The sequence below is a fragment of the Excalfactoria chinensis genome, chromosome 11 (genome assembly GCF_039878825.1).
Source record: "Excalfactoria chinensis isolate bCotChi1 chromosome 11, bCotChi1.hap2, whole genome shotgun sequence".
Taxonomy (NCBI): Eukaryota; Metazoa; Chordata; class Aves; order Galliformes; family Phasianidae; genus Excalfactoria; species Excalfactoria chinensis.
In genome coordinates this window covers 16055513-16080359 of record NC_092835.1, presented here as the reverse complement: position 1 = coordinate 16080359, position 24847 = coordinate 16055513, and the positions used below count along the sequence as shown (strand labels likewise).

The following is a 24847-nucleotide window of genomic DNA, read 5'->3' as shown; positions in this document are numbered from 1 at the left end:
AAGCTTGTAAGCATTTGTTTCTGAACTGTTTCTGCGAACACACATTTGCAATATTACTTCAGTCAGAGAAGTCCCCATCTGAATTTCATTGTTGTTCACTAGAAAATGACTATCCATAAACTTACAGAACAGACCACTTTTCTTTTATAGCAAATATAATGGTCTGTGGCAGCAACTGTAACTTGAAAACTAAGTGGCAGGAAAAGAAAATAAGAATGAAACCAGGAAACCAGGAAGAAGTAGTAGTGTCTTACAGACTGATGCCAGTCAGTAGTATTTGTAACTAAACAGCTCTAAGCCTAACATTAGGACACTGCTACTGAACTTTGGTGTACCAAAGGGTAACATGAAGCCACTGTTCGGCCAGCAAGGCAAGATACCCTTCAAAAAACACTCGTATGATCTTAATTCAGAACTTTGCTCTCAGCTGAGTTTGTCCATGTGTACAGTTATTGTGCATTTAAAGTGAACTTAATCTTGTGACCACAAGATTATTGCTAGAAGCCTTTTCTCCTTCAACTGCTGCATGTTTCCATCATCTCCTTGAATAATAGTGAGTATATCTGGGTTATTGTACTGACTTCTCGTCCAAGGTTATCTTAAACAAAAAGCTATAGATAACTGCAAGTTGCAGAAAATGCAAAATAGAGTCTGGGCTATTTTCATGAAGCAGCATTTGTATATAAGGTTAAAATTCCAGGTGAGGAAATTTGAACACAGTTGGAACATAAACATGCAGGGTGTTCTTGCTATTTAATTTAAAAAATAGCATTTAGCTTTCTTACTGCAGCTGTTTAGTCTTATGTATGATTAGTATACATTAACAGTATTTAAGATATCCATCCAAAGGGCAGCACAGTTTTAACAGATTAGGATTGCAACAGAGTTTAATAGTCACAGTAACCTTCCTGAAAAGAAATGAAGCATTTTGTCTCTGTTACCTTGGGATCGCCATTCAGAACTAATAGACCACAAAGTCCCTGCTGCACCTACAGCTCATGACTGACTTTGATCTAACATCCCATTAGCCGTTCATTATGAACATAAGTAGAAGAGCATTGAAATACTTCTAAGTGTCTAAACAAGTAACTGTCTGGTTAGGAAGATACTTCTTAAAAAGCGACTGCTATACTTAAGGAGATGTTCAGTATTGCAAGATTCATTAACTGTTAGGGATCAGCCAGATGAATGAATCCCAATATTATACAGTTTACATGTAAAATTACACAGGTGATGGTGTTAGGTTATCATCTGACAGCTGCAGAACAGCAAAAGCTAAGTGTATAGCAAAGGAAATGAGCTGTGTTTCCAGAGACTTGAATGAGACTAGCATTTGGGATGCTGCCCTCTTCTGGACATGAGAGGGAAATTTAACTCCACCTGGGAGTAGATTGCATACTGAGAACTCTTGCAGACTTTAAAATTCTTCACAGGTTTCAACAAGGTCTGATAATACCTGCATTTTTAATAATTATAACACAACAAAGCGTTTTACTCAGTATGGAGCTTCAGTAGGCTTTGGTGATGCTGTGGCTTAGCTTTCACTTGCTCTGTACATTGAAGCTGGAAGCCAAACAATGCACTTGTGTCCAAGGAAGGGATGGTGGAAGGCTTCTCCCTTGTAACAGTACTAACGCAGTCTAATGCTGGAAAAAAAGTGCAAAGGTATCACCACAGCTCCTGAGCTTCTTGGATGGATGTTTTGGTAATCAATGTTAAGTATGTGTATGATTAAGGTAAAAAAAATGGTCTCAGGTTTACTATAGACTACAACAGGTACACTATGAAGCCTATATATATATATATGGATGTATGTTCACTGTTCGGACTACAAAAACTCTGCAGTCTGTTTCCCTGACAAAACAAAAACTTTTTAAGTGTTGGTGCTGCTAGGCAACATTACAACATAGATCAGTGCCAGCAATCAAGTACCTGATTACAGAAGGCTGTGCAAAAGTTACAGTAATTAACATTCTAAAGCAACTTCAGCTGAACCAACTTCTGTGACCTTTGAGTAAAGAAAACTTAATCAAAGATTCTTTATTTACAATTCAAATGCATATACGTTGTTCCACTGGAATTATTGGACAGAGAGCCAAAAAATGTGTGGTTTGTACTCACAAACACTTGTAAAGAAGGTAACTTGAAACTTAGGAACAAATACAGTAGAAAGCACGAGGAGAGAGTGCCTTTCCTGCGTAGGAACTTGCCCTCAGGGCAGTTGTGTTCATCCTTTGAAACTTGGTAGTCACAACAAGAAGCTTTCTTCCTGTCATAACCTCAGTGCCATGGAACTAGAGGAATATTCTCTTCTAAGTCATACAGCATCTTCTGCATGAAAAGAAAATTTGTATCATCAAATGTCCATACTCGGACCAACTTATTTACTATCAGCTGAAGTTGACTGAGCATTTGTGACAGCTTGGACAGCTTTGACTGTTTGCTGGAATTAAAGTTTAGTACTTGAGCCTACACAGTATGCATCAGGGTGAACTATGCCAGCCACAAACAGTTTAAATTAAAAGCCAGTCACGCAAGAATTTAGCTTACAGCTCATTCAGGTAGAGACTGGTTTTCTATTGTCCCAGTCAGTACAACTTCCAGCAGAAAGTGTCTTTCCAGGCATTGATTGTTAGGGCTTTTTTTCACATTGTTTTTTTCCCCTGTAACACTTGTATGAACAGCCAAGCAGCAGCTCTCTGGATTTGCAGTCCTACTGCAGTAGTTCTATGGATTTCATTTTCCAATAAATAAAAGGCTTTTAGTCAGAATCCAAGTCCTGGATCTCATCATAGCCAAATTCCTGTAGAACCTCCTGACGGTATTTGTTCCACGTTCTTCTCCTGTAACACTGGTCCTCATCACTGGAGCTCTCTTCAGAGTCTAAAGAGAAGCACATTAACATGTTTGTGTTATCCCTTTGTTTAGTTAAACAAGTTCTTCAGACTGTTTTAACTTCTTGAGTAACACACGTTAATTTTAAGCTTGAACAACATGAGATTTGATTATTATTTATACTTGAGAGTACACGGATGGGGAATTAAGAAGACTTTCATAAGAACGTGGAACGAAGTCATCTATTCCTTCTCAAATCAAGCAATCGTTTGCAATTGCAGCACCCTGAAAACGAGGACTTTGCAAAAACATCAAGATCTGCTGTAGGTCCACAAAAGATAAACCTCTGTCTAAAGATGACAGCCTGCAAGAACATCTGATCTTAAATACAGCATAGCTGGAAAAGTGAGATGTATGTGTTTTAAGGCCAGTACCTAAACCTTTCCTGTTAGTTTTACGGGACACAATGAAACCATTTAACTGTTCACTTCCTCTATCAGAAGTTCATACTCCCCATTCTGTATTCCTTCATTCTGCGTCAGCTTCCTTTGCTGAGGTGCTAAAAATCACAGGATCACGCAGTATCCTGAATTAGAAGGGACACAAAGATCACTGCATCCAATTCCTGCCTTAACAAAGGACCACCCAAAATTATCCTTCTTTGTGCAGATTTAACCCAGTGCAATAGCAGAACAGTAACCTAGCAGTGATGTCAGTTTTTTTGATCGTTTATTTTTCTTTAAGAAAGAAAACACAGGAAAATGGATGGGATTTATATGTGCGCAGCATGAAAGCAAATGAAATACTAATGACAGGCATACCTTTTTCTTCATCATCTTCCTCAGCTAAGAATTCATCTTCGTCGGGATAATCGTTGCGCCAGTTATCTTCATCATTTTCATCATCTTCATCTTCATATGTTTCAGTTGGGACTTGAACATCATCTACCTGTATGTCAAAACAGAACGTTCAATATTAATATTAATACACTGACTTTGCAGTAAGCAGTTTTTCAGCTACCTGTGCAACAATCATAAAGAGCCCAGAGAAGCTGACCTGCTGCAAGCACAGTAACTCAACTGTCACACAAAGCACACGGTAGGAAAATTCACGTTGCCAGTACATTCACAGAAACATGGCAGTCTGCTATAGGGAAAGTGGGATGTGAATTACTTATGTCAATATTTGTCATTTTGAGGCCAATTCCTAGTACCTGAAAATCATGTTCAGCATTCTCTGTCATATCAGAACTTAACTGAATCAAGAGTAACTTGAATGAGCACAAAACTGGCACTGAGCATAAATGGACCATCCCCGGCCATTCTTCATAGGACTCTGAGTGTATTTATTTTTGACCTTTCTACTTAAGATCAGTCTGTTCTTCATGCCCTTACCAGTTCATATTCTTCTCTATAAGGCTGTACAGAGAGGATGTTTTGGATCCAGCCAGGAGCTGCTGTTTCCATGCAGTAGATGTCATAAACGTACTCATCTTTCTCACGGTGTTCCACTTTTTTGTGATCTTCAGACACATTTAAACGCTCACGGATCATCTCTACTGCATTGCAGAGAATCACGTCTGGATCAGCAGATTTCTGTTCAAGAAATAAACAGACATGAAGATCTCCACTGGAACCAGACACACAAAGGCTCAGTAAAAGTTTCCTCTGTGACAGCAGGGAACAGCAAAGGGCGACGTTCTGAAATCTTAGGCCAAAACACTTTCCATTGCAACACAGATATCTGTAATGCTAACGATTTAAAACAGCAAGGAATCTTCCTCTTAATGTAGTACTGTGCAGCCGTGCCTCATTTCACATTACAGGAAACAGCTGCTGGGATAGGTTCACTACAGACTACTGAAGGGATATGACAGATGCTGTGCCTGCTTTTCTGATGACAGTGCTTGAAAAGGCACATTTTAAGACAGCCTATGCTTTGTGGAGGGAACATTACACTCACAGAAGCGCAGGAAAGATGCGCATACAGTAGCACTGATACAATGCAAATGTTTTACAGCATACGAAGTCTATGGGAAAAACAACTAAAATGTGAGAAACCAACAAGAAAATACTGAGGCCCTGCAGATAGGCTCCTTATTTTATTTCCTCGCTCAACCATAAAACAGAAGAAAGTTCTTCATTTTCTTTAAAACAAAGCATTCAGATTTTCCTCATAGTTATGATGCATAAGTAAAGCATCCATCCTTCACTTACATGCAATGAAAGAACTATTAGGGGATGCAGACGCAGCCCTTCTACGTTCTTTTATACATGGTTTGGAGTCTTAAATACAAAATGTTTTTAATATCCTGCATGCAAGGCTACCCCATATAGAAGGCAGAGCTGCTTTATTCCTAAAAGCATTCTCGATATTGAGTAAATATTCCTCCAACCAAAAAGGTACTTAACTCATCCCAGTGAAAACAGGAGCTAAGAAGCCTGTCAGACACCCGGAGTGCTGCTATAAACAAAGCATACAATAAAGGAAACCGACCCAAGGAGCCCCACAGATACCGCAATTATAAGGAGCCTCTCAAATGTACTTAGGGGATTCTTGCCCACCCCTAGGTGGCACTTCTAGGCATCTGGGTGGATGAGAAGACATTGAATTAGACTTGTTATCTTCTCTAGCAGGGAGAAAACAACATAGGAACCCATCTAACAGATAAACAGGAGCATTAATATGCACAAATAGCACACAGGAAGAAAAAGAGTGGTATGAGCCAACTGTGTATGGCTGTCTAACATCTCTAAGGTGCTCTCAGATACTCAGAGACGTTGCTCCTTGCACCATGTGTTAACTAGTGCAAGTTACAAATCAATGGCTGAAGCTCCTGTTGAACACAGGAATACTCAGGATGCAAAAACCTTCTTTAGCTGTCAGTCTGTCCACACATCCCAGTCAGGGACAGAAAAGTACTTCAAGAATGCAGGGTTTATCTGCTGACCTGTGGGTTTGTTGCAGTAAAACTGGAGTCCTCCACCACCTCCTCCTCTTGCACGATATCAAACAGCTGGAAATTCCCTCCGCAATCCAAGCTCCCATCGACGGCACCGCTCTCCTCTTGTGATGCATCTCCTGCTGCTGTAGGGGCCGATCTGCTGCCATCGCTGTCCGTGTGGGTTGCAGCTGTCCTGCTGGAGCCCGGCCGATGGCTGGAGACTACACGGTAGCGGTTCTCCTTCCTCCTCACCTGCTTGGAGGAGCGGAGCTCCTGCGCAATCCGCTGCGTGCTTCCCAAGGAGGGCCGCAGGCTCTGCGCTGCTTTGTCTTTACTGATCCCTTCTTGAATGTATTTCTGAATGGGTTCGTTCTGGTGGAAGAAAAGAAGGAGAAGGAGAAGCATAAACCTGTTAGAATACATCTGGAGAAGGGATGGAACACCTCCCTACGAGGAGGGGCTGAGAGCTGGGGCAGCGCAGCACAGAGAAGGGAAGGCTCTGGGAGACCTGAGAGCAGCCTGTCAGAATCTGCAGGGGCTGTACAAAAGGGACAGACCTTTGAGCAAAGCCTGCTGCGACTGGACAAGGGGAAATGGTTTCAAACTAAAGGAGAGGAGATTCACATTGAATATAAGGTTTTTTTAATGATAAAGGCAACGAGGCAGTGGCACAGGCTGCCAGAGAAGAGGTGGTGCCCCGTCCCTGCGGGCAGCCAACATCAGTAGATGGGGCTCCGAGCCTGATGGGGCTGCGGGTATCCCTGCTCAGCGCAGTGGGACCACATGGCCACTACGGTCCCTCCCACCTCAAATGACTCTAGTAATGGAAACGGCGTAACCGTCCGCGGTCATCACGCTCCTTTCTAGAAGTGTCTAGAAGTTAACTCACAATATCCTTTACAAGCAGTTATAATGGAACACAAAAACCAATTCTTTTCAACACCGAAGGCCGCACATTAGCTGGAAGCCGCGTAACCGAGCTGCAGCACCCGAACTCGGCACCGGCGTCGGCTTCACCACCACCAGCCCGTAGGCCGCCCAACGCGCACCCATCCCGGCGGTACCTTGGAGGACACGGTGGCCACCAGCTTGAAGACGCCCTTCTCCACCGGCGCTCCCTGCCCGGGCTCCGCACGCAGCCTCTTGCAGGCGAGCAGCAGCGCCTCGGCCGGCTCCGCACCGCCCCGCTTCCGCTGGACGCGCAGCACCGCCGCCCGCTCCATGGCGCCGCGCGGCACGCCGGGACGGGGCGGGCAGTGCCGGCAGAGCGCAGCGCGGTGCAGGCCGGGCGGCCGCGATCCTTCCGCGAGAGGAAAACGCGCGTGGTTTGCTGGGATCCGGCTGGGGGTGGGGGAGCGGCCGGAGGTGGGTTTTTTGGGTGGGCTTTTTGAGTGGGCTTTTTGAGTGGGCTTTGGGGGTTGTTTTCTTTATTCCCGGTTAGGGCCGGGGGTTGAATACTCGTGTGTGTGTGTGTGTTTGCTTGCTCTACAGCCGGTGTTTTGCATCGCGATAGCAAAATTGCTGAGATCGATCATGAAGACGTTTTGTGGAAGAGCCAACCCGACCACGGGCTCGTTGGAGTGGGTGGAAGAGGACGAGGACTATGACTACCACCAAGAAATTGCGAGGTATGCGGGGCAGTCAGCCTGCTGCTTCCAGTTTGCTTCTGTCTCCATAGAAATGCCAATGACATGCAGGGACAGGCTGAATGCTATGGCACGTATGGGGCTGGGCAGTAAGTGCACAGATTCATAGAGCATTCTCCAAGAAACTGAGGTTGTTCTGAACGTTTCTAGGAGGTGCTGATTTTAACACCGGTGTTCATCCAGTTGTGGCAAAGTCTATTGGCTGAATTTCTTTGGGATCCATATTGCCACACAGAATTTGTGGCTGTCTGCCCCAGACTCAAGTTGTTGCTTATCTGTGGGGCATATTAGGAACAATTCCTTCTCTGACAGAGCGGCGATGCAGTGGCACAGCTGCCCAGGGGGGTGATGGTGATCCCTGGAGGTGTCCCAGAGCTGTGGGGATGTGGCACTGAGGGATGTTGGCAGTGGGCAGATGGGTTAAGGTTGGACGTGGGGGTCTGAGAGGTCTTTTCTGTCCTTAATGATAGTGTGATTTTATGATTGATTTAGCTTGCAGCTTTTGTGTGAATGCTGGTAATTAATGACAGACCATCATTAGACAGCCTTTAATTTCTTTGTATGATCCTCCTTGTGTCCCAGCTGTTATTTCACAGCTGACTGTCCATAGGTCCATACTTCTGGATTCATTGTTGGAGAAAGGATATATGCCAGTAATTAATTAGTTTGTGGGAATTTGTGGCCACACCACTGACATTACTTAATTCCTTAGGTCTGGGAAACCACTTGGAAATTCAAAGAGTACGTCAGAGTTATCTGCACGTTCATGGGACATAGGACTGGTTGCTTTAGTAGGGGAAAACAAAGGCTGTCCTATGAGACCTGGTGTTCTGTGGTGTCTCACATTGTGCTGATTGGAGTTCCATTTATTGCAGGTCCCGCTATGCAGACATGCTTCACGATAAGGACAGGGTGAGTACAGGAGCAACAAACTTTTGAATGGTGAGGAAACAGTCACTTTCTTTCTCTTGAGCAGCAGTCACTGTATGATGGTGTAGGTTTCTCCAAAGGATGAAGTGTTTGGATTTGTACTCCTCAAGGTATCTGACCTGCTCTTAGATCAGGTCAGACTCTTCTTACATCTGTCTCTAGCGCAGTGTTTATTACTGCAGAATGTGATATTTACACTCAGCAGCCGCTTTTGTTGCTCTATATTTGACGTTTTTGTTGGGATTGTGACGGAGCTCACTAGGTAGAATTTCACAGGCTGTAAATGTGAAGCTGAGCTTTGTAGTTATCACAGGAATGTAAGGAAAGTCTGTCTTTATTCTCCATTATGATTTGGTGTGTTTAAAGATGAAGACTGTGAAGAAAATTAAGATGAATAGCATATCTACAGGTGTGATGAAGCCTTGAGGAACGGTTTAAATGTTCCTTGTGCTCAAGATGTTTAGTCACAAACCTTTTAAAGAACTTCTGTGTGTGTCTACGTTGTGACACCTTGAAGCAAAGACTGTAGCATCTTACGTGGTTATTGTTATCAGCTTCACAAAATGTCTTGTACTTGTAAACACTTCTACTAACAGTGCCTTTGGTGTGACTGTACAGCATAAGGAATGACCGTAGGCCTTTTTTTCTAACGATGAATGCATGCAGTCTGAGAAGGGAAAAATTCTGCACAAAAATTAAAAGTAGGTAGAAGGTTGTTGATCTCATTTTATTAAAAAGGCAACCCCTACTATGTATTTACTTCTATTTCATTTCCACAGAACATGAAATATTACCAAGGTATTCGTGCTGCCGTGAGCCGAGTAAAGGGAAGAGGTGAGAAAGCAATTGTTCTAGACATAGGGACTGGCACGGGACTCCTGTCTATGATGGCAGCTTCAGCAGGTGCAGATTTCTGCTATGCAATTGAGGTAAGCATTTGTAACAGATTGCATTCATGTTTGTAATTTCTTTTTAAGAGCTTTAGTGCAGTTGTGCCTTTGCAACCAGTGGCATCGGTGCGTTTGCTGTTCTGTACTGCGCCTTCTGAAGTGCAGATTTTATATCCTTATGCACATGAGAAGAGATGGATCTTCAAAGAGTATAGCTGAAAATGCATGTAATGTTTTTGTGGGGAACAGTTTGTGTCAACAAGCAGATTGTCAAACAGTCCAGTTTTATACTGCTCTGTCTTCCCTGCTTAACTGAACTCCAGTGTGATATGGAGAACCTGAAAACAGTGAATATTCTCAAGCCATGTTGCTGATCTTCCTAAGTTTCAGTTCTTGTTGATGGGCTCCCATACCAGTAAATCAAAACATGGTCCACGTCTTAATAGAGAGACTGACTCATAAACTGATTCTTCCATCTCTGTGTTTACATAGAGGATCTCCTGCTGCACTGACAGTTGTGGATCCTGATGGTTGCTAACAGCAGTTACTTACATTAAGAGTAATACCAGGAATATTTTGGCCAGTTTAACATATTCTTTTAATGAATTGTAGAAACAGACGACATTCACTTGTCCCTAGGTTGAATCTGGGAGCCACAGATATATACGTTCTAATAGCAGTATATTATTCCAGTTATGGAACTGGGGCTAGGTTTCAACGTGGCCACAAATCTCTTATCGTGAGCAATCAGATTTTGTGGCTGGGTAGAATATTCAAAATCTGTGTGCTTATGAACAATGTAGTCATTAAGACCTTTTACCACGCTTTTCATTCTTTGCTTATTTTCAAGTCATCTCTTTGTTTTTCTCTTTGTTCCAAAGGAATGAAGACTTTTCTTCAATATTATACTGTTAATAAGAGTAGCATTGTGGTATATTCTGGTGACTGTTTATGGACTGGTTCTTTTTTTCCCTTTTAATTAATATTTGATATACTTATTTTTACATCTTGAGCACAAAATGGTTTCTTGGAGCCCCTTGTGGTACGTATATCCCTTTACATTTAAGGGCAAGTTTGTTTAATGTAAATGTTAGACAATTCGTGAGGGATGTTCTTGTCTTTCAACAGTTAAAGTGGAGTAGCTTTTGGAGACAGCTGAGGGTCAGTTTTGACCAGTCTCATTAGAGATCTGTGAACTTTTGAAGGGAGGCTTAAAGTCTTGTTTCGTGGCCATAAACTTCAACCACAGGAAAAAAATACAGGTGTAAAATTTTAGCAACACTAAGTGTGCTGCGTGTTGTGTTGTATTTTTGGAGGTAACATCAGCTCACCCATTCATTGCAATCTTGCTGTTTACAGGTTTTCAAACCCATGGCTAATGCTGCGGTGAAGATAGTGGAGAAAAATGGTTTTCGTGATAAGATCAAGGTAATCAACAAGCACTCCACTGAAGTCACAGTTGGGCCAGGTGAGAAATATAAAGCGAGGTTTATGTATATATTTCACTACTACTTTGATACTTTGAGGAAATATGTATTTTTGTACTTCTCCAAGTGATTTTAATTAAACAAAGGAGATCCTTTTCTTTCCAGAAAGTAATATTGGAAGACTACAAGGAAATGTTTCTGGTAATATTTAAATAGTTACGTAGTCAATAAACTTCTACAGGTAAATATTTTGTGTGCTTCAGCAGGTTCTCTGTCAGGAGAGAGTTTTTGAATGACTTGTCTTTTCAGCATGCCAGCTTTTTAAAAGACTTTTATGTACGACTTAGTATAGCAACAGCAATATGTCTTTCAGATGGAGATATGCAGTGTCGTGCAAATATCCTGGTAACAGAATTATTTGACACAGAGCTGATAGGAGAAGGTGCTTTACCAAGCTATGAGCATGCACACAAGTACCTTGTACAGGTAAGAAAATGTGTGTCAGATTCCTCCCTAGGGGTTTTTTCTGGAGTAGGATAGAGGTCGATGACAAAACTTGAGCTTTCTAGGCTTCCTTTCACCTGTTTTTATAGGGTTATAAAGACAAAAACACTCTAACTTTTTCAGCTCTCCATTGTAATTGGTCTGTTTTGCCAAAGTGTAACTCCTGAGCTTTGCAACCAGCTTTTAGTTCTGTGCTTATTTAGAACAGCTTGTATGTTTTCTGTGCTTTAAACATGGTTATGAAGTCGTCATTGAATAAATATTTGTGCCAGTATTCTGTGTCTATATATAAGTTCATTGCAATAACAAATTCTGTGTTAATGTTGATCACTTAGTAGTTATGTGCTTGGAGAAGCTCAAAATAGATCTGTCACCTCAGAATGGGAATGCAGATGTAAGTTTAGCTGAGCAAGTATTGTTGTATCATTAGGATAGCAAAGTGATCATTCAAAGTAGTCCTTGAGGATGGCCGGTGGGATGGACAGGCCGATCATATTTCACAGACAGAGTGTTCTGGTGTCAGAAGTCTGTGAAAGAACTAGAGTTTAAGATTTGAAAGTTCCCAGTCTAATTACTTTTCCTTTAAGTTGGTTGGCATTTCAGTTGATTTAATTTTCATGTCTGTTAATAAGGCAGCTTTGTTGAACTCTTTTACCCTTTGTTTTGCACACTCAGGAAGGATGTGAGGCAGTGCCTCACAGAGCAACAGTGTATGTCCAGTTAGTGGAATCCAAAAGAATGTGGTCCTGGAACAAACTGTTTCCTGTTCATGTTGAAGCAGAGGATGGTGAAAAAATTATTGTCTCCCCTTCAGAAATGGAGAACTGCCCAGGTGTTCCTTCTGTTTGTGATATCCAGCTGAACCAGGTGCCTTCAAGTGACTTCACCATCCTTAGTGATGTGGTGACTATGTTCAGGTAGAGTATCACAGTATCACAGTATCACTCACAGGTAGAGTAGGCATGGCTTTGTTCAGAGTAAGGTTTTTCTTTAAGTTGTGCATTCTGCTTAGGAAGCAGGTGAGCATTTCTGAACTGTTTCTTTTCACAATTTTGGTGCTTCTCCGCAGTGTGGATTTCAGTCAGCCAGTAAGGAGTGCATCTACCTGCTACAGAGTGCAGCTGGAGCCTGTAAAATCTGGCAAGGCACAAATTGTACTTTCCTGGTGGGATATTGACATGGATCCTTCTGGAACAATAAATTGCACAATGGCTCCATACTGGGTAAAACCCACGTCTGCTTTCCAGGTAAAATACTGAGCCCTCAGGTACCATCATCAAATGACTTTCAGTAATTAAAGGTCTTACTGGGGCTTTTAAACAGCTGTCTTGTAAATGGTATAGGAACTTTGCTAATATTTTATGTATTGGAAGGTGATAAATCATAGAAATGCTAATTTTATGCACATTGTAGGTTTGCTTTAATGTAAAGCTGAGGCTGCCTTGTAGATCTTGATTTTTTTGTTGTTTTTTTTACTTTTAAGAAATAAAACAACAATTTCCACATTTCTTTATTTGTTTTTTAAACTAGTCTCTGTCATTGGTCAGAATATCAGGCTGTGTTTTGCTTCCATGGAGTTTTTTGTATGAAATTTCCAAATGTTTTAACTTTATTTATATTCCCATAAGGAAGAGGACTATTAGGGAAAACTGATGAATCGATAGTGGATATTGAGTAGAATGGGAGATCACTCCTGTGTTTTTGTATTTACTTGCAGGATAAAGTTAGTCAAAAGGAAACTACAGAGCACTTGTTTGCACTTACTGTGTTTGAGAATGAAAGGGGAAACTAACAAGCTTAGGGCATTTAGTTGGCTTAAAACATTTGCATTACAGAAAGCAACTTTTTGGAACACCTGGATTGCTGTGTTGTCATGTCACAGTGACACTAATTGGGCTCATTTGATTCATGAGACTCCAACCACTGCTCACTGTCAGCAATTCAATACGTGTTTCTAACGGAAGCGTAGAGGTAAAACAGCATTAATAAATGTGGTTTTGTTCTGGTTTTCATTGCATAAAGCACAAGCTTAGATACACAGCAAGCCATTGGTCTCAAGCTTATCCTATTTTAAGACAACGGCGCAGAGTACCTTTATTCAATGCACAGTATTATTCGTTACTCAGCCTTGCTAACATGAAGAAGAATCTTCCAACTAGTCATGTATCAATGCTTCAAAGTCATGCCCGTTCTTACTAATTGATTTTTTGTATTTCTTGTGTGTTTACTGTTTGAGTGAATCCCTAAGGTTTTGTTCATCAACTCCTTTTCAGTGGAGAGATCACTGGATGCAGTGTGTTTATTTCCTTCCAAAAGAAGAGCAGATTCTCCAGGGTGAGAAGGTGCACCTGACTGCCTGTCGTGATGAGTACTCCGTGTGGTATACACTGCAGAAAGCCAGGTAGTGAGATATGTGTGTAAAAAAAGGGGTGGTAGCTTCCTCCAAGCTGGGCTAATTGCTGTTCTTAAAGCTGAGCTATTTTGTATAAGAACAAGATGAAAACCTAAAGACTAGAAAATTACCAAGAGCCTAAACAAATTAAAATACACTACAATGGGCAGGTAGGGAAAAAAAAATGGAAGTGCTGCATAGAAACACAACTGAGCTTTGGATTGCTGGAACCTGCACTTATTTTTGTTGTTCCAGAGAAGAAGATGAGAATAAGGAAGATGTTCGTGTTGAGAGTCCTGTTTGTAGATGCCAGGCCCACCTTCTTTGGAACAGACCACGCTTTGGGGAATTGAATGATCAGAACCGAACACGCCAGTACATCAAGTCTCTGATGAATGTGAGTGCACGCTGCCTGTAGGTTGCCTGGCTTCTCTGATAGGTGTATTGTTTTAGTTGCAATTCTTGGAGTTTTTTCTGCCTTGCTAAAAGGTTTGTTCATAGAGTGTATTTTATTTACATCAGAAGATGCAAATTGGATTTGGTATGGTGTAACAAACACCTTTTTGGTGTGTCTTTTGTTTTTTTTATAGGAATTTAGGAGCTCTGTATTTGTGAAAGGGTATATTGGTGATTGGATAAAGACAGGCTTATGATCACATGTGGAAATAAAAACATGTTCTTCTACACACTGATGTGTGTTGGTGAAACCATTTTCTTTCCTAAAATGAGGGATTATGTGAACATTTCTTACACTATTCTGTTCTGCTTGAAGTCCTTATATTAATCATGTATATCTCAGTCCATATTTGCTATGCAGCTGTAAAAAGTGAGGTAAAACACCTCCAAAATGTCCAAGACATGAGAATTCTTTTGTTTGGAATAGAAATAACAGTGACAATTTATTTCCCCATAGGTTCTGAGAACAGATAGCGTTTGCCTTTGCATCAGCGATGGCAGCCTGCTGCCTGTGTTGGCTCACTGTCTCGGAGCAGAGCAGGTACAATACTTCCTTCTGGGTTGGCTTTTTTCCTGACCTCTGTGTTTTAGCTTGGTGTTCTCAAATCTGTTGCACTCCAGTCCGTTATTTAATTATTTCCAGTGCCTCTTCAGTGACAAGTGAGAAAGAGGCTCCTGCTGTATTGAAAAGTAGGTTAAACTCATCAAGCTGAGCTCTAGGGAGATAACAGTAACCAGTTTTGGTGTTTGCCAATGCAAAGCCTTGAATGAAAGTGCTGTTTTTCATTCCTTGCTGATTGCTGTTTACCTTCATGTATGCTGGGGCTTTTGAAAATGCAGTAGAAAATGTCTGGCAGTCTTTTTTTTTCTTCTTTTTCTATTCACAGTTCTATAATTACATTTATTATCCACTTGAAAGTGGAAGGTCTGTGACAGCCAGATAAGAGGCTTTAAGAATACTGAACCTGTGTGTGGATGAAAGACTGAGAGTTGCCTGGCTGTCACATTTACATACCTACCTTCCTTGGTGCATTCCTACTTGAGGCCCTTCAACCTAAAATCTGTCACAGTAGGACTGAACATCCAGGAATGTGTAATGTAGTGTAATCCCAAAGAAGGCACCAGGCAGCTCATAGAAGTGAACAAATGTGCTGAGGTCAACGAGTGACTGATGGCTCCTGTATTTTTATCTTTAGTCTTAAAAGAGGCCAGTCTGTTTTCCCATAGGCTCGTAGGATCATATTGCTTAACAATTCACTGAGACTGAATGAAACCTAAATGTTTTCCTATGTTGTTTTTTTTCCCCCTTACTTCAAAACATCTTTGCACATTTATTTAAGTGTGCATAACTAATCTGGATATCTTGAGTGAATGTTCTGATGAACAAGAAAATTAGGGGAAGTCTTGTAGCTTGACTGGCAATACAGTTAAAACTGTTTATCACACTATAACCGTGTTCAGAACATGAACTGCACACAATGCCATTCATACCAAGTCCTCCAGAAGCTTCCATCCTGGTAAACCTCAATCCCCATACTGCTGTCAGAGTGGAAATTTGAGTATCTGTCCGACTGCATTTTGGATTTCAGGGTTCTGTTGTAAGAGTTTCCTTTATAGGAACATCCCTGCGTTTGTTCAGAGGTAAATCTGTGCCTAGAGCAAACATTAATATGTGCATCTTTAAAAAGGAAAATACATGGTCGCATTCGGTACAGTTTTGGTTCTTTTTTTCCCTCTTGCACAGCTGTGAAAGCAGCATTGTATAGCCAGTAGCTATTGAGAGTTTTATGGACAAAGGACTGTAGCATAGATGTGAGTTTCTTGTTAAGTGTGTGCAGATTCAGTTCATTAGTGTATCAAAATATCTTCATCATTCAATCTATATTTTAACTAAGAATTATGAAGCTATTTGACTATCTGTGGTGTATTTTCTGTAGGTGTTTACACTGGAAAACTCTGCCGTGTCCTGCTCTGTCATGAAAAAAGTGAGTATTTGGTTTTATGTTCAAGCAGTGAATATTTGTTGTGAGGATGAATGGAATATGAGAGCACCATCTAGTTTGCAGCTGCCTCACCTAGGAGGTGACAACAAGCAGTTCTTTCCTCCTGCTGAGGGATGCTCTGAGTGCACACACCCTTCAGGAATAGATTTGTCCCATCCTGAGGGTTGAGTTGTGGAAGGCGGTTTTTAAAGATTCCTTTTGTGTGTTTGTTTCTTTCTTGATTATTTTTTATTAAAATGTTATCTTGGTGTGGGTGTGAGTCTCAACTGTAGCTTTAGATAAAGACAGAATGTTCCTTTATTTTTTGTAGCTTTTTAAAGCCAATCATCTTGAAGATAAAATTAAAATAATAGAAGCCCGTCCTGAGTTGCTGACATCATCTCACTTGGAAGATAAAAAGGTATGGAATAGTTGTCCCGTACTGAATGTCAGTGGTGTGACAGGAAGAGGATCAGGAAGGTGATTTTTGCCTTCTAGTTGTGCTGCTGTAACCACAGTGAACCACAGTTGGTACAAAGTAGCAGTCATTTGAGACTTCCACCTGCTGAGACTGAGTGGAGCAGAGCTTAAAGACTTAGAGGTTTTCTGTTGTTTTTTTTTGTTGGTTTTGCTTTGCCTTTGAAAGGTATGATTTCCCCTTCCAGCATAATCTACACCTGTTGTAACAGCAGTTAAACCAGTTTAACCACATGGATACTTCAGGGCTGCAGCTTTTCTTCCTCAAGACAATCTGAAGATTGCAGTCTATCCAGATGTCCTAATATCCTTTAATTTGCAGCGCTGTGCCACTTCTTACTAAGCTTTCCATCTGAAAACTGCAACAGTTTTTCATGGGATTTCATCTTAAAATTCAGCAACTTGAAAAGATGTCTGTTATACAGTATTAAATCCGTATGGAGAAGTTTTTAGCACTGCCAGCTATTGAAGATGTAACTAACCTATGGTATTCTTTGAGCTGTTGTTCTCTATTATAATGCCTTCTGTCTCTTTTCTTTGCCAAGGTTTCTGTTCTCGTTGGAGAGCCGTTTTTCACTACAAGCTTGTTGCCATGGCATAACCTGTATTTCTGGTACGCTAGAACAGCTGTGACCGAGCATCTTGTCAGCAATGTCACTGTCTTACCTCAGTCTGCTGCCTTGCACATGATGATCGTGGAGTTTCAGGTGAGACTGTTTAAAACCATATATTTTGTATCAACACAAATTCACCTAAAACTGAGTACACTTTCATAAGTCTTTGACACCAAGTTTATGTAGTTACAGTGCTATTCACTTTGATGTGCGTTGTGCTTGCCACCTGAGGAGAGAATGTTTGACATCTTGGAGATGAGTTTTGACATTCCAGCCATCCCTTATCAGAAAATGACCTTGACAATTTTTGCCATTTTAAATGAAAAGATTGAATGCTTTAAAGTCTTTCTTTGGGTTAGACAGATATTATCGAGCATGTCAGTATTGTGGTTATGTTCTTTTCTCCTGTGTGATTATTCATCCATGCTGCCTGTTTTTACATAGACTTCATGATTTTCTGCAGAAGTGTAGAGAATTTGAAATGTATTCTGAGAAAATAATCTAAGTCCGAGTCATGTAATAGGAAGCAGATGTTTAATCAACAGTAATCAGATTGAAATAAGCAGTTTATTTGGATCTTACGCTCTTTTATCCTGAGGATTTACATCCCTAGAATTCAAAGGGTTTCATACAAAAGTAAATACTATTCTCTTCATGTTTTGGATGACAAAACTGAGGCACACAGAGTGATGATTAGGTTTATTCTGTATTCTGGTAGCCAGACCTAGAATGACACTTGTATGACCCGAGCCTCAGTTTTATGCTTTTATGATACTGTGTTAGAACATAGAATTTGTTCCATTAAGCTACTCCAAAAGTTATAACTTAAATTTGATGCTTTCCTCTTTGTTCAGTGGTGAATCTAGTCTGAAACAGTAGAATTTGGTTTGGATAAGCTCTGCATTTGTCAGTTCTGGATTAGACAGAAGAAACAGACAAACTCTTGTAAGGTATTCTGCAGCAGTTCTGTAGCCTATTCTGTGTTGTCAGAATGGCAGTATCTCATTGCACTTGGGCAATTAGCTAAGGCTGGATTCAGGAGAAGAAATTTGATGAACATTTTCCAGTTATAAATGAGTTAGTCCATAATTTCATTCAGGGAGCAGGATGCTACGTGCCTAATTTCTGACAACATAATATCGCAGCAGTCTATAGCTACCAATGATCAGTTATGGGATGTTATTTTTAGAGGTGAATGCAGAGAGACTCCATACACAGAATGTCTCATGATCCTATTTGAAGTTCTAATGCATCTTGTTCACCATTGGTGAGATGAATATGACCTGGAAAACCGGTGGAGTAGAAAATCTATTTTATTCAAGACTTCTGTGGGCTGTAGAAGGGAAAACTGTATTGTAAATCTTTCATGCCTTAATCTTTCTTTCACTGTCAGTTAATCCTTCCTGCAGACTGGGGGAGAAAATGTTAGGACTGCACGTTCACTGTGAGTGTTCAATGTGTAAGGTCCTTTTTTTGTCCCAAGAAAGGCCTTGCCTTGAATATTGCATGCAGTTTTGGTCTCCATAATAATAGAAGGATATTAAGAGACTTGAATGTGTCTGTAGGAGAGCAACAAAACTACTAAAAGGGCTGTGAGGATGGTCAAACACTAGAACAGGCTTCCTATCGAGGTACCTGATGTGACCCATGCCTGTCAGTGTTCAAAAGATATTTGGATAATGCCCTTTATAATATGCTTTAACCTTTGGGAAGCCCTGAAGTGGTAAGGCAGTTGGAGTTCACCATCTCTGAAGGTCCTTTCAAGCTGAACTATCCCATCCCATATATTTGGCTGTGAAACACAATAATGAACAGGTAATAAAAATGTGTATGTCTCCAGCTAGTAAATGTTCTTGTTCTATTAGAGACTGTTTTCTTACTTGTCTTCAGACAAAACTGCTCAGCATTGATATATCCTTAGTTAGGAAGGAACTGATTCAGACCAATTCACTCAGTGAAGATCAACTAAAATACAAGTCTTCACAGTATCAAGTACCTTAAGTTCTACTAAAGGGGGTCTGAATTCCATGCTGTGACTTAGAGGTATAATGTAGTATGTCCTGTTGTGTGGCAACCTAGGTTTGGCTGACAGGCTGGAGAGAGGTACACACACTTTACTAACAGTTGACTTTAGAGCTAAAACTCTTTCCATTAACAAACAAAATCCTGTTTTCCTTTTTAGGACTTATGGAGAATCCGGAGTCCATGTGGCACCTGTGAAGGATTTGATGTCCAGACTATGGATGACATGATTAAAGTAAGGCTGTTTAACAGTGAGTGTGTCAGTCAGTGCCGCTGTTCCAGTTTCTCATAAATATTGTGGCTATTGAGTAAACTCACCTAGGAGTTGTTCATAAATGAATCCTGCAGTCCTCGCTTGCCCTTGCAGGTATTTGTGGTAGCCATTTAGATTGACTTTAGTCACTGTGTGGGAGTACAGGCCACTGCAGAGCAGAATTCATCTCAAGAGAGAAGTTTGAATGCATTGTTATCTTGAAAAGACCCATTTTTATCTGGCTGTTGAGGACTGTAGTCCTAGCACCTAGTGCGTGCATGCAGTACACGGGTTTTCCTTTACCTAAGAAGAGCAGTCCCATCCTGTTGGAGCCTTACTGCTGAAATATTCTGAAGTCACAATGCGCAATTTGAAAATGGAGGCTATTTGCCTTTGGATTGTTTTCAGATAATTGTATTTCTTTTTCTTTCTTCAGAATTCTCTGAATTTTAGAGAATCGAAGGAAGCAGAACCTCACCCTCTGTGGGAATACCCTTGCAAGTCACTCTCCAATCCCCAGGAGGTTTTGTTATTTGACTTCAGAAAGCCTGTACCACAGCACTGTCTCAGCACGGAGGGGTCTGTGAGTCTTTTACGGTGAGTTTTCTCATTGCTATGAGTGGTTTTCAGACTGTGTGTGTTAACCAGTGGCGTCATAGTTAACGATCTTTTTAAAATGCAACCTGCAGTTGTGGAATTTACTCCAACAGAAATTTCCCATGGCAACTCACGATAGGCTTCAACAGCGAGAGGGTAATTATTTAGATAATATGCCTGTATTTCAACAGTGACATTCTAATAGATGTCACCATGATTTAACATGTAAACAGGTTAATTTCTAGTTTTCGTAACACATAGTTGTTTGTTTGTTTGCAATCTTTGAATTCATTCCCTGTTGCTGTGTTCCTGCAGACGAAGCTCCTATTTAGCTTCCCAAATTATTCTGTTTCATAGCTTTGAAGTGTACACAGTCTTTCTCTTTAGCTATAATTCTGACAATCTTGGTATTTTTCATGTCATCTGAGATACTTTTCACCATAACTACGGATCGTAATTATTGCTCTTCAGATATGAAATGCTGTTTAAAACTAGAAAACAGGGGAAAGTTACTTGTAACTATCCAGGGTTTATGTAAGCAGATGTTTCCATTGTAAAGCCCAATTAATGGTTGCACAAAACCCAGAACCATCTGTGTAGGGTCTCTGTTGCCTTTGCACCGGTTGCATTTACAGGCAATACGCCAGTGTGACTTCTGCCCTTGTGAAGCACAGACTTGAAGTGAGATGGGTTGTGTGATTAATGAAAGCGATACAGACTGCGCCATATCATTTCTGCTTTGCTTTATTAAGTGCTTGTTAAATGGCTGTTTATTAGCAGATTTAGTTATGACTTAAGTTCCTTTTCATTGTCTTTTTTAGATTTAATGTCTGCAAACGTTTAAGAAGTTGCAAAGCATTTACCAAATTATTCATCCTATTCAACATTGTTTTCAGAGAAACAAGTTATTTGTGCTTTTACAGCTCTCGCTCTCTGCCAGCTAGATGAGGAATGGGTGCAGTGTTTAAAGGCATCAGTGTTACATAAAGATAATGCTATGGTGATGGATTTTAATCCCCTGCCTCTCTCCAGAAAGGGAAAGAGCCACGGAGCAGTTCTGTGGATGGAATATCATCTTACTGCTGATATCTCAGTTAGTACAGGACTGATGCAGATTTCAAATGAAAAGGTACTTCTTCAATCTAATTTTATTATCTCTCCAAGCCTGTTTGGATTACAGTGCTAAAGAATGAGTCTCAGTTGGCCATGCTTGATTTACATAGTGCTCTTTATTAAACTCTTTGAATATTATGTAAACAGAACTAGTAGAGCTCTCTGTTTATATCTTTGTGGGAAGACTCTTAAAATAAGAGTCGGAATTGGCTCCAAATGCTTCTGTAGATTGGAACCACATACAGAATGCAGATAGGATGCTGGTACAAAGTAGTATTTATACAACTTAAATACAGCTTGCTTACAGACAACATACAACTTCCTTTTCTTGGTTAAACACAAACTAAAAATCAGAGAAGGATGAGGTGTTTTTGGCACTTGGTGTAAATATTGCTTGACCAGATCTGTTTGTTGTCTGTAACTTCAATGTGCAGCATAGCATGTCAGACTTCAAGTTACGTGTTCCTTTAATGAGCAATTGGCAATGATTGTGAGAACTTATATCTGATCCTTCTGTACTGAGCTGAAAACAAGAACTCTTGTGCTCCTATTGCATGATTATTGTGCAGCAATAACATCCTAGAATTGTAACTACTTTCACTTTCAACACTTTCCTGTAGGGAAACTGTGAATGGAATCCCCACTGCAAGCAAGCTGTCTATTTTTTCAGCTCTGTTATTGAATCAGAAGCTCTGGCAGACCTTCCTACTGCTGTCACGTATGCGATAAATTTTGACACAAAGACAGGAGAGATTGCCATGGATTTTAAGCTATTATAAACTACTTTCACTTGTGATGTAAATTATAATAAAGGTGTACAATATTCTTTGTATGGCAGAGGTTTGTTTTCTTTATTGTGCTTAGAGAGCAAACATTCTAAAAAATACTTTTAAATCTTTTTGGTTTCGTTTTAAAAATGCCTGCTCAGGGAAGAAGAAAGAAACCTTTCCTTAAAGATGGATGTTCCTTGCAGGATTCATATTACAGCTATACATGTACTTGCTGGCATCTCTTCTGGTGTGAAACTGTGTGTATTTTGGGGTGCTAAATAGCATTATGGGAATGCAGAAGAGTTGGTGTACTGGGTATTATCTGGCATATTAGGAGATAAAGACTCTAAACCTTATGCTGACATGAGACAAATGTGAGTTAAACTCATCTGTTTCTAGGCTTTGCTCTTGTTGCTGTCTAATGGAAATTAATCATCAAAAAGAAATCCCAAGTCAAACTACATATGTGTGTTAATATGCTCACTAGGGAAAAGGAGCTATCCCAGCTACCTGCAGACTCCCGTACATCGTAGTTAGTATTAAACTGAAATAGTCTGTGAACTGAAGTATGTTGCACTGACATTCTTCTGGAGCCTGATACGCTGCATTTCTGAAGAGACATTTACTGAACAGCGGGCAAAATCTAGAAATATATAACTGAAAATTAGAAAATGTACAGACTTGGGTTGATTGTAAGTGATCAAATGGTGATAGTCTGACCAGGAATAAAAGACAATGAGCCGTAGTGTAAAAACAGTCAGATATCTGTAGGATATAGGTAACGTGTATACGTGTATATATATATATATGTATAAGTGGACTGAATAATATCTTCAAGTTCAGGTAAGGTGTAAGTTGTTCTGCAATAGTGTATTGTCCATAACTGAGGTTTTTAAGCTACATTCCAAATTCTGTTGGTAGAAACTGCAGTGTGTGACCATGTGTGCAATTAATTCTGCTTTAGATGAACGATCGATTGCTCTGCTTTGTCTGTGTGTTCTGTGAAGTCAAACAGAAGATGGGCGTACTGCCTGCCCTAGGTCACTCAGCTGCAGGGATAACTGCATACCAAAGCTACTCCTGTCTCCTCTGAGTAGCAACTTCTGCCAAGTGACAAGAATACTGTCAAGAAGCTGTGGGGGACAGGAGCCTGCTCTGCTTTGCCTGGTAACTACGGTGAGTTTTTCCTCTTCCTCAGTGTGTGATCATATTTATGGACCTTAAAGCCAGCTGAAATACTGCTAAATATTTTCCTGACCAGGATCTCAGCACTTAATAGATGTAAGGACTGGGGAAGGGAAGGATTACATAACTAACAATTCTCTCTAGAGGAGGAAGCTCCTGACCAGCTGTGTGGATTTCACTTTTGGAACCTGTGCTTTTAGGATACTTAACCTCAGACTCACATTTCTTACAAAATTGGTTGGAATGTGTAGTTACTCTAAACAGTTGCTTCTAATTTTGATACACGGCTCATAGCCCACAGAGAGTTTAGTATCATAGATCTATTTGTTGTGTGCTGAGACACTAAGATCTGCAGTTGCAAAGGGAACAGTAAATGGGCTGACATGCTTGGCTCTGTCACCGTTCCTTTTGTTTCAGTATTTATTAAGATGGCTGCATTTTTATATCTGCATTATAATTATGTATAAAAGAAATTACTTTGTGCAAATCTGAGTGCGTGAGGTTTGCACTTCATAGCTTCTCTGGAAGGAGGTAACAGGAGAATGCAGCTGAGTGCTGCCTCCTGTGGTCTGATGCAGACAGTCTGAGCTGCTGTGCAATACAAAAGGGTTCTGAAGGTGCTTTCCTTACTGCACAACTAAAGCAGAATCTAACAGAAGCATGCAGCGTTCTGATGGGAACACGGAATTAAAGGGCAGCGATATACAACAGAATTTATGTTCAAGAAATGAAAATTAAACCAGCGCAGCTGAAGTTACAGTGTTTTAATGTCTGGTGTTAACTTTCCCAGAGATAACTGTGTGTGTATGTGCCGGAATCAGCCTTCTTAAGTCATATGTTCACTATGATGTCAAATGAAAGAAATATGTTTCGATGGGAATTTGTGTGTTGTTATTAGTGTTACGTGTTGGAGATGTGTGAGCACTGTGATAGGTGCTAGGCACTGTGATTTAGAGGTATCCTTCTCAAACCATTTTGATTTTGTGAGATTTGGCTTTCTTCAGACTTGCAAAGGTGAGCGTAGCAAAAGTGACAGCCATAAGGAAAATGTAGCAGCATTTCTGCAGAGCTGGGCTTCTAGAGCTGGACTGTGGCAATTAATATAAGTCATTATTAGCACGTGAGGATAAACATCTCAAGTTTCAGTGTTCCTAGAGCAGTAATTATATTGCTGATGCGAGGAAGAAGGAAATCTGGAACACTCTGCATATTTTAGCACCTGTGTGTTCTTTAGAGGAACAGAATCTGATGAATGCACTTGGGAAACCTGGTTTGCCAGGAGCGATGTTAACACTGTTAATGCTTTCTGGAATGCTTGTGTACTTAGATGGGCATTGAACCTGCTTTGGGGGTTTGGTTAGAACACATGGAAGTTGCTAGGTTGAAACAAGTCTTTACCACAATTGGTTTCAATGTTTTCCTGTCAGCCACGCCATTCATTAAATTCTGTTACCTAGAAAACATAAAAGTATTGGTAAGAATCTGGGTGAATCAGGGGAAGCTTTATTCACCTGTTATGAGGAGTGCATATCATCACAGAATCATCATATAGCGGCTGGGGTTAGAAGAGACCTTAAAGATCATCTTGTTCCAACCCCTGCTGTGAGCTGGTTGTCACCCACCAGGTCAGGCTGCCCAAAGCCCCATCCAGGAGTGGGCATCCTCTTCCAGTGCTCCACCAACCTTGCAGCGTAGCACTGTTCCTTGGCTTCTGTACATTCTTCGGGGTAGACTTAAAAACATGGTATGATCTGTAAATTGTGTGGAAAACAGCTTCATGCAGGGGGAAACTCTCCATTCCTTGCATATG

At 40.7% G+C, this 24847-nt stretch overlaps 2 protein-coding genes across 2 annotated transcripts; one reads left to right on the top strand and one right to left on the bottom strand.

Annotated features, from left to right (window-relative positions):
- Positions 1 to 2750: 2750 nt before the first annotated feature.
- Positions 2751 to 7002, bottom strand: SLC7A6OS (solute carrier family 7 member 6 opposite strand). Its single transcript, XM_072346897.1, has 5 exons — positions 6844 to 7002; positions 5786 to 6151; positions 4230 to 4430; positions 3657 to 3783; positions 2751 to 2883 (listed from the first exon to the last, which is right to left on the bottom strand). The coding sequence occupies exons 1-5, from the start codon at positions 7000 to 7002 to the stop codon at positions 2762 to 2764; spliced, it is 975 nt and encodes a 324-aa protein (XP_072202998.1). The 3' UTR covers positions 2751 to 2761.
- Positions 7001 to 21980, top strand: PRMT7 (protein arginine methyltransferase 7). Its single transcript, XM_072346889.1, has 18 exons — positions 7001 to 7144; positions 7271 to 7407; positions 8301 to 8337; positions 9135 to 9284; positions 10605 to 10713; positions 11046 to 11158; positions 11852 to 12093; positions 12246 to 12423; positions 13450 to 13577; positions 13824 to 13965; positions 14482 to 14565; positions 15962 to 16009; positions 16338 to 16427; positions 17029 to 17190; positions 19280 to 19354; positions 19809 to 19969; positions 21002 to 21098; positions 21703 to 21980. The coding sequence occupies exons 1-18, from the start codon at positions 7001 to 7003 to the stop codon at positions 21859 to 21861; spliced, it is 2256 nt and encodes a 751-aa protein (XP_072202990.1). The 3' UTR covers positions 21862 to 21980.
- Positions 21981 to 24847: the final 2867 nt, after the last annotated feature.

Bases quoted from the DNA above. Each gene is read 5' to 3' on its own strand.
- PRMT7 (XM_072346889.1), top strand. From the start codon at position 7,001: ATGGCGCCGCGCGGCACGCCGGGACGGGGCGGGCAGTGCCGGCAGAGC. The intron at 13,578-13,823 runs GTAGTGAGATAT...TTGTTGTTCCAG, and splicing joins TATACACTGCAGAAAGCCAG to AGAAGAAGATGAGAATAAGG. The intron at 16,010-16,337 runs GTGAGTATTTGG...TATTTTTTGTAG, and splicing joins CCTGCTCTGTCATGAAAAAA to CTTTTTAAAGCCAATCATCT.
- SLC7A6OS (XM_072346897.1), bottom strand. From the start codon at position 7,002: ATGGAGCGGGCGGCGGTGCTGCGCGTCCAGCGGAAGCGGGGCGGTGCG. The intron at 4,431-5,785 runs GTCAGCAGATAA...TTTCTTGAACAG, and splicing joins TTACTGCAACAAACCCACAG to AAATCTGCTGATCCAGACGT. The intron at 2,884-3,656 runs GTATGCCTGTCA...GCTTCTCTTTAG, and splicing joins GGAAGATGATGAAGAAAAAG to ACTCTGAAGAGAGCTCCAGT.